The following is a 9,575-nucleotide window of genomic DNA, read 5'->3' as shown; positions in this document are numbered from 1 at the left end:
ATTCACCCCAGTCCCCAGCGACTTCTCCAATCCAGTTTCCTGCCACTCCCCCTTCCTCATGCACACCAACCACACTGGCCTTCTTTCAGTTCTTCAGCATGTAAGACTCACCCCACAGCCTCTGAGCTTACTGTTTGATCAATCTGGAGAAAAGATTGCTCTTCCCAGCTTTTTACATGATGGGTCTCTTCCCATTGCTTGCATCTCAGTTTAAATGTCTCTTCACAGAGAAACCTTCTCTGACCAGCCCTGCCATATCTAAAATGTGATCCCTCATTATTCTGTATAGCTGTGCCCTATTTATTAGCTTTGTACTGCCAACAAAACCTCAAGCAGCACAAGAACAGAGACCTTGTCTGTTTTACTCAGCAATACATCCCAAGCACTGTATCCAGCTTATGGTGAATGCTCAAGTATTGTATAAGTGAATATATTAATGAGCAGGTAAGTGCACAGCCAAGTAAACAACCATACCCAAAGACTTTACTAAAGCTTATGTTTTTGTTTAATAATGATTCAACATATGTAAAGATTTTTTTCAGGAAGGAGTGATATGGAATAAAACATTTCATCTTCCTAGTACACTTTCAGGAAGCACTAAGGGGCAGCAGCTCATGAGATAGCCCTGAAATCTTGGCATAGAAAGTAGCCTTTTACTTCTCTCAAGACCTATCCTATGAGCATTATTTAATTTGAATTTTCTGTCTTCCTTTCTCCTCACTGCAAAATGTTCAGCCAGATTCACAAACAGTGTTAACTAAATTGGCCACCAGTGAAATATTTTGAAGCAAATTAAATAACCATGGAGTAGGATGACAGTTAATGCAACCAATATTTAATGATTTGTGGAATCCGTGTAAGCAGTGCTGGGAGTGGGTGAGGCCGATGTCGGTAACTCGGCTGAATAAAACCCCACATATGCCAGGGATCCATTTACCTCGTCTCTAGGTTACTCCTCCCAACAAAAGCTACACAAGGGTTGCTGGCCAGAAGCCAGAGGGGCCGATGGGACTTCCACACCCACTCACTCCTTCCCAAGCCCAGGTCTCTGGCCAAGGTGCTAATGAGCAGTAAAAAGGCCAGAAGGTGAAAAGAAGGAGGGGAAAAGAGGGCTTGGATTATCCACGACCTGTGTAATCAGTCCCTGAAGATTTGGTTTAACTAGATTTGCAGAATCCCCTTTCTGCCCAAGAGTGTGTGAGAAACTCAGAAGAGATGCTGAAGTACCAGGAATTGAGACATGGCCTTGTTAAGGGTGTGCAAATATTGACGCAATTTCCATAAAAAGTGCTTTGTGGGGGAATGAGGATGGGTATTGAGTGCCGGTCAATAAGAGCTCTCTGGCTGAGGAAGTTTTTATAGCTCATTCAGCCACAAAAACTAGTATGACATATTTGGGCAAAGGTTTCTGGAAACCATTTCCTTTCACCACTCCCATAGGTTTACTCTGTGTCCTTTCTCTTCAGAGAAGTACTTTGGCAAAGGAGAACACGCAAAGTAGTAAAAGCAGGTCTCCGAAGGTTACAAAAAGCTCTGACTTATACAATCTTCAGATTTCCATGGTCTAAATACAGGATGACCATTGCGACGTCAGGGAAGGCAGAGTTGCAAAGAGATGTGCAGAATCATGGTGGTGACCTGGTATAGCTGGCTCCAGCATCCCGCAGATGAGCGCATGGATCCTGGGAGTCAAACATATTCATCTCCAATCTGGTCCTACCTCTTAGTAGCTATGTGACCTTGGACAAGTTACTTAACCTCTCTGAGCATTATATTTCACATCTTTTAAATAGGGATCGTACAGAATAAACACCTATTAGTTAAAAACGTAGGTTTAAAGAAAACAGTGCCCAGCACATGGTAGGTGCTCATCAAATTGTAGAAGATGGCGATTACTAATGATGATTAACTTCAGCTACACTATCCATAATTATTGTAGGGAATTGATGAGCGTCTGAGAATTCCTGTGTCAGGAAGACTCATGGAAACTCCAGCAAACTTAACTATTTAGGCACAAGGGCCACAATTCTGTGCATCCTTCTTGAGAAGAAATTAGAGAAAGAAAAAAACTATAACTTCTTTCTAGAAATATACTTCAGATTTTTATAAAAAAATTTATTTATGTTTTAAATGTGTGATAATTTTTAGTTTTTAAGAAAAGCTATGGAGAGAAAATCCAGAAGCAATGCTTTCAGAGTAGTAGAAATAAGCATTGAGCTTTAAAATTAGCCAAAAATTGAAAATTATTTAAAACTCTTGCTATGACACTCTAATATAAACCCAGATAAAACTCATGGGAAAATCTTATTGGAAACAGTGAGATAAAGCAAAGAGGTAGATTCAGAGGATTCCTAAAGTTAATTTTTACAAATGAATTGAGGATATGCACTTTAATGGAAATTGTAAAAAATAATAAGAATAAAAGCAAAAATAAAAGAGTAATTAATACAAAACAAATTAAAACAAAATTTAGCTTGAAAATTACTCATGGTAGAAAAAGCATCAAGATAGTGCTGAGTGAAATACAATAACCTTCCTACTTGTTGACAAGTATCAGGTTTATATAACAATAACTCATGAAGTTTAGAAAATTGTTGTAGTGTTTGTATAGTGTTGCGTAATGAAGGAATCAAGAAAGTGGGTTATGATGGGTGACTGAGCAATGTAACTAAAACCACTTACATTTCACAATTTCATTGGCCCCAGAATCTATGAACAGACATTTCCCAGTGGGGAAGTCAGATCATCCTTACTTGCATGTGAACCTCTAAAGGTTGGCGGAGACCACATCCATGCCGTGTGTGATGTGGTACTGTGTAAAATCTCTGGAGTGTCCTGAGACTGGATGAGCCTGAGTGCCATCATCATCTAGCTCCTCCACCAATTCCTGAGTTACGGCAGCTCCTTTTGGATCAAGACTGGAGACACCACCACTACTAAGTGTTTGGACACTTTTTGGCTCACCTGCATCTGAGAACAGTGACATCATTGACCAAGCCTCAGGTGTCTGTGCACCTCCCAAGACCCTGATCAGAAACCTGGGCAGGAGGCCATAGCAGAAACTCTTTGGACCAGGCTCAGTAAATTACTTCAAAGCAGAAGTTTAAAGACAAAGGAGCCTACAAGGAACAATAAAAACCAACACTCAGCCTGATCTGGGGTGCTGAACTGCGTCTACACGTGTATGCTGGTGGGGCCACTTTTTTTGTAGACTACTGTGTTAGTCCATTTTCATGCTGCTGATAAAGATATGTCTGAGACTGGGCAATTTGCAAAAGAAAAAGATTTAATGGACTTACAGTTCCACACGGCTGGGGAGGTCTCACAATCATGGCAGAAATGCAAGGAGGAGCAAGTCACGTCTTACATGGATGGCAGCAGGCAAAGAGAGAGCTGTGCAGGGAAACTCCCTTTTTAAAAGCATCAGCTCTCATGAGACTTATTCACTATCACTAGAAAAGCACAGGAAAAACTGGGTGCGGTGGCTCATGCCTGTAATCCCAGCACTTTGGGAGGCTGAGGCCAGTGGATCACCTGAGATTGGGAGTTCAAGACCAGCCTGATCAACATGGAGAAACCCCGTCTCTACTAAAAATACAAAAAATTAGCTGGGCATGGTGGTGCATGCCTATAATCCCAGCTACTTGGGAGGTTGAGGCAGGAGAATCACTTGAACCTGGGAGGCAGAGGTTGCAGTGAGCAGAGATCATGCCATCACACTCCAGTCTGGGCAACAAGAGTGAAACTCCATCTCAAAAAGAAAAGAAAAGAAAAGAAAAGAAAAGCACGGTAAAGGCCTGGCTTTACTCCCTCCCACCAGGTCCCTCCCACAACATGTGGTAATTCATGATGATATTTGGATGGGGACATAGCCGAACCATATCAGCTACTTTTTCCCTAGCTTCATTGAGGTATACTTGACAAATAATAGTTATATGTATTTATATACAACAGGTACAATACAATGTTTTAATATACATACACATTGTGAAATGATTATCACAATCAAGCTAATTAATGTATCTATCACCTCAAATAGTTACCCTTTTTGGTATGGTAAGAACATTTAAGACAAACTCTTTTAGCAAATTTCAAGTATACAATACAATGTTAGTAACTATAGTCATCGTGTTGTACATAAGGTTTCCAGAACTTATTTACCCTCCATAACAGAAACTTTATACCTTTTAACCACCATCTCTCCATTTTCCCCAACTCCCACAGTCCCTGGGAACCAACCATCTACTTTCTGCTTTCATGAATTTAACTTTCTTAGGTTTCATATATGAGTGAGATCATGCGGTATTTGTCTTTCTGTGCCTGGCTTATTTAACTTAGCATAATACTGGTGGGGCCACTTTTTAGGAAAAGCCAAGATATGGCAACCTAAATTGATTTAAAAGATAAACCAGGATCCAATTATTCTCATCACAAGCGGGATCTTTCTTCATAAAACTATTCAGAGTAAGGTTATTTTATGTATTCCATTCTCTGCTACTGTTAAAATATGCTTGGTTCTCAAAACTAGGTTCATTCACCTTTCATTGAACATACTATTTGCATAAAATACAGTGTAGCTCTATTTAAATGAATTTAGTTTAAATAATTAAATAATTCTATTTAAATGAATTTAAATGTAGGAAATAGGAGTTTGGTTAATGGTCTGTTTGGATAATATTTTAATCCAGGAGCTCATTAGTTTTTTTTTAAATGTGGAAGTCAGTTTAGTTCAAACTGATTCATACGAGTATTTTCATTTCTCTGGTGCACATGTGTGTTTGGGGTTTTTATTATCATTATTATTGTAGGAGAGGTTTCAATTAAAGGTTCAGAAAAATATTCATAAGTGGTTTCTGTTTGAGTTCAGCAGATCATCTAGGGACTCCTGATTTAGTTCAGTTCAATCTCCATGTATTTGTGTCTGTTGCATACATGAACGTGTCTGTACCAAGTATGGGTGTAGGCAGAGATATCCATCTTGAGTTTTGTCCAAGCTCACCTCACCCTTTGTCTAAGCACTCAGCTCCTGATTGTAGAAAGAGACCTCTGGGTGCACAGGAAAGTCTAAACTCCATAGAGAGAGAAGCAGCTTCCCAAGGCTGAGTGGGAAGGCCCCCAGGAACAGCCTCCTGGGATGAAAAGCCTCCCAGATAGCCAACTATCTCCTGGGCCAGCACTTTCCCACATAGTGCTCAGGCAGTTTGTGACTAGCTGCTGCTAATCCCACCACCACACCTCTTCCTGGGTTATTTCAACAGAAATCTGAGTACCTATTATGAACCAGGCTCTATTCTATGAGCCAAGAGTCAACACTGAACAAGAGATACACATTTCCTGCTCCAGCCACACATCACAGTGTTCTTCCCCGAGATACCCACCTCTTGAGTTATCATAATTTTCAAGGATGGAACAGGATACATCATAGATATTTATCTAAATTTTTGAATGATAAAGCTTGCCACCTTACCTGATATTCATTATTAAATAAGATGATTCCAAGGAAGAAAGACCCTGAAATGCAGCACCTAAATTGCAGGTGATCATTGGGAGGTGTTTGGTCTATACCATGTTTATATCAAGTATAAGATTTACATTTACCTGCAAGAATTATGGCATGTTAAAAGAGCCTGTGTGAATAAATACATAGCAGATTTGGAGAAAAAGTGAGTTCTGCTTTATTATAAATCTATTCTTCTTCATTCCATTATTCAAAAAATATTTGTTAAACCATTACTCTGAGCCAGGCACTTGTTCAGATAAATAGGTAAGTATTGGATGTCTCGGGCTTTAATACAAATGTTTTCATATTCATTACGTGAAATGGTCCACAGAATTATCCTGTGCTGAAGACAAGGCAAAGCTATTATTATTATTATTCCAATCATGGTCCTGAGTACCCAGAGTCAAGGGTCCAAAATGCCCTTCTCAAAATTGCATAGCTGATGAGCAGTGTTGTTACTAGGCAGAGATTAAGAGCACTGAGACTGGAGTTCTACTACTTGGGATCAAGTCCATCCTCTGCTCTATGACTTTAGGCAAGTGATAACATCTCTGTGCCTTAGTTTCCTCATTAGTAAACAGAAAGAATAATAGTTCCTACCTCATTGAGTTGTTATTGTTATGAGAATTAAATAAAATAATGCCAATTAGACACTTAGAACAGTGTCTGGCAGCTGGTGAGTGCTTAATAAGCCTTCACCATTATCGTCAAACTCAGTCTTCTGGTGACAAAACCTCTATCTGCTGCCTGTGTCCATAACTCCTGCCTGATTCCACTTTGCTCAGGGTTTTTCCTCCCTCAGATCAGAGGCATTAATATTTCTTTTTTTTTTGGATTCTGTCCTTTAATAACTTTCAGAGGCTTCTAGTTCAGTAAAGACATTGATCAAAGCTTGGTAAAAATGGGCTCGTTTGCAGACTTTCAGTGATGTTCTTCAATCAATTTAACAAGCCAAACGAGTGCTGGTCACTGACAGCTCTCATCACTCACTGGTTCTGGGCCAGTTTTCCATAGCCGCCTCTTCCAGCGTCATAGTCCTGCCGATACTCATCCCGAACCTGGCCCCCAGATCGCCCACGGCCGTACTGCCTGCCCTCCTTAAAGCCTGAGTCCCAGTCTGTGCGAATGATCCGGTCATCCAGACGTGTTCCATTTATGTACCGCATGGCATTTTCGGCATAGCTTTTCTTCAGTAATTTTTCTTGTTCTTCATTGTCACCCCGGAAGTGCTGGTCCCGGTACTGGCTCAGCTCCACGTAGGAGTCGCTGCGCAGCTCCTTCAGGAGGCCACCCGACATAGCGCAGAGAAGCGGACGAAGATGGCATTAATATTTCAAACTCTCAAATTCCACTGGAAATTCTGACTACGCTCATCAAAACTATTATGACAAAAGACTTAAGACTGGTGGCCATGAACCAATACAGTCACTAGTTTTTCACTTTCCATATGAAAAACAGTTATATTTTCCAAGTCAAGCCAGTCTCCCTCATGGAAATTAAACCACTTTGGATTCTGGTAAGCTTGACATTCTTTTTATTAAAGCACTAAATTTGTCTTTATACAGTAGAGGGAAAACTTGTCTCCAAGAACTAATACATGTTTTAATATCTATACTGCTAATAGTTCCTTAAGAATATTTTTAAATTTAGTTTAGTTTGGTTGAGGAGAACTTCTGTGGTTTTTGTTTTCACACACTGACCCCTTAGACAGTAGACAATCAACACACATTTCCTGTGCATTTATCTTATGCTGAACCCTGAAATAAATACTGCAGATTCAAAGGTAAGTAAAAAGTGGTTCCTGACATCACGGGCCAGGGGAACTTGGAAAGGCAGCTGCCCTCTAAATGAGTATCCACGTGTTCTTATGAGTTACCTTGTTTGAAGAAATCTTATTTGGAAATGAACATTTTGAAAATTGCATGCTGAGCTCACCTACTTCCATACTTTATGAAAGCTGAAGGTACCAAGAAGCTGATCAATCTCATAATCTCATAGATGCTATGAGGATGGAGAAAATTGAGTCTGTTCTATCAATAAACTGGGGGAAGCTCCGCAGCCTCCAATTCAGAATGGGGAGACACTTTGGCCAGGTTGGAAGCCCATGAGATTGGCAGAATGTCCAGTAGTAGAGTCCTCAGGCCCAAGATTCATGTTCTTTTGGCAAAATAGCAACTTCCTACTTCAGAGTAAACAGGCTTAAAAGCCTTATGGAAATGGTTCTGAGAGATGGTTCACTATCCAAAAGCTCTTACAAAGGTTTCAATAAGTTAAGTGTGAAAGAATCAGAAACAGATGGATTAAGTTTCTCACAGAATACCCAGGGCTTAACAATTAACAACAACAAAAACAAGTTTTAAAAAGGGAAACCATGTATGGCCATTGTCCAAGTTTGAGCCCTTGAATGAGGGTTTGGAATGTTCTTCTGGACACCCAACTCTATGGGGTCCTTTATTATCTACCATACCAAAACTATGAGCTTTAAATGAAGTTAGGTTTGTATACTGCTGCAGCCTTCTCTAGAATATGAACCATTGGAAATGCAGCCAGACACCACTCAGTTATGCAGATCTGTTTCCCAGCATATGCTCCACAGATCATTTGTTCTATGATGTGTAAGCACCCATACCATTGTTCAGGCCATCTCTCTGCCAAGGAGAATCTCTGCTGAATTAACCCCTCACGTCCCTCAAGGCTTACCTCCAATGCCAACTTCTTGGAGACATTTTCTTTGTCCCTCTCTCAGCCAGGTCCTCCACACAACCTGACAACTGCCCTTCCTATTGGGTGACTCCAGACAGCTGGACCAAAGCAAAGCCCTAGTTGTCCACAACCCAAAGAATGAGCAAAAGCCAGTTAGCACCTTTGAGAACTAAGTCTGCACTCCAATACCACACCACTGCACAACTCCAGGGGACATTGTTAATTTTGTATTCAATGAGAATATCATCCTCCCTAGCAAAAAACAATGTGTATAATAATGACTTCTGGGGATGGGAAAAAAGGCAGCCCTGCTGCATTCATCTGTGGCCCTGCCTCCCCACACTTAACAATGTGTGCTAATGGCCATGCTACCCAGGACACTGCAAAGGCAGACACATACACTATAGTTTGAAGTGAAGAGAAAAGTAGAACCCTGTGGTTTTTATGGGAGAGACCAAAACATACAATGATCTATATGGTCCCGATTTAATGTTTCCCAAAGTGTATTCGGTGTATTGTTTGAGGTGTTGGACAAAAATAAGATTATCTGGTCAAATTAATATGGAATTTCTTCTGAATGTCTTAAAAGCCTGCAATATGTTGCTTTGTATCATTAACTTCCAAAGCAGAAGTGAAGAGAAAGTAACTGGTTCAGTGGTTCCCAAACTCATTTGACCAAAGAACCTATCTTCATAAAGCAGCATTGTGGCGTTCTGAGAAACACATAAAGCGAGAAAAAGATACAGTTTTCTGTCTCTTGTTAAACAAACGGCATAGTGTCCCACCTCAATCTTATGGCCTCACTTGGAGCCCATAATAGTTTTCTTGCACCAATTGTCCTTAATGTGAGAGGTCCATGGATGAGTCCCAGAAGGCTTGTGAATGCCCTGAAATTGCATGCAAAGTTATATTCCCGTATGTATTCTTGGGAGATAGGCCTTCAGATATGGGGAGGAATTCAAGACTCCAAACTAAGGCAAATTCTCTACCAAATCCTTCTTCATTACTGTGGAACAATGTAGGGGAAGGAGAAAGGGAATTATTTTCATGCCCAGGTAAATGGGGGCACATAAACAAACTCAAGAACACAAATGTTTATCTAATAAACATTTATTAATTAAACATCCCTGGATCAGTAACGATGTGAGTGATGTTCCGAATTTGGTCCAGAGTCTTTCTCTGGGAAGACTGTGAAATTTTCACTTTGTAAGGACTGGCTTGGCATCTAGTATTGCGATGAGAATTCTAGTTTCCAAGGTTCTCACCCTCCATCATTCCTACATCATTCCAGCTGGCTGGCAAGGGCATAGATGGCAAATCCATTGCAGGGGCTCCAGATGCCTCCAGGCATCACAGAAGTGGGTCTCATTGT

General features: G+C 40.5%; 1 protein-coding gene across 1 annotated transcript; it reads right to left on the bottom strand.

Annotated features, from left to right (window-relative positions):
- Positions 1 to 6,331: 6,331 nt before the first annotated feature.
- Positions 6,332 to 6,816, bottom strand: LOC117074405 (nuclear cap-binding protein subunit 2-like). The gene has a single exon (XM_033195808.1). The coding sequence runs from the start codon at positions 6,796 to 6,798 to the stop codon at positions 6,487 to 6,489; it is 312 nt and encodes a 103-aa protein (XP_033051699.1). The 5' UTR covers positions 6,799 to 6,816; the 3' UTR covers positions 6,332 to 6,486.
- Between the last annotated feature and the right edge of the window lie 2,759 nt (positions 6,817 to 9,575).

Source organism: Trachypithecus francoisi, unplaced genomic scaffold (assembly GCF_009764315.1).
Source record: "Trachypithecus francoisi isolate TF-2019V2 unplaced genomic scaffold, Tfra_2.0 Lachesis_group5, whole genome shotgun sequence".
Classification (NCBI taxonomy): Eukaryota; Metazoa; Chordata; class Mammalia; order Primates; family Cercopithecidae; genus Trachypithecus; species Trachypithecus francoisi.
The sequence above is the reverse complement of the archived record's forward strand: the minus strand, read 5'-3'. Positions and strand labels throughout refer to the sequence as shown.

What these genes read in the sequence shown, in the direction of transcription:
- LOC117074405 (XM_033195808.1), bottom strand. Translation starts at nt 6,798, where the DNA reads ATGTCGGGTGGCCTCCTGAAGGAGCTGCGCAGCGACTCCTACGTGGAG.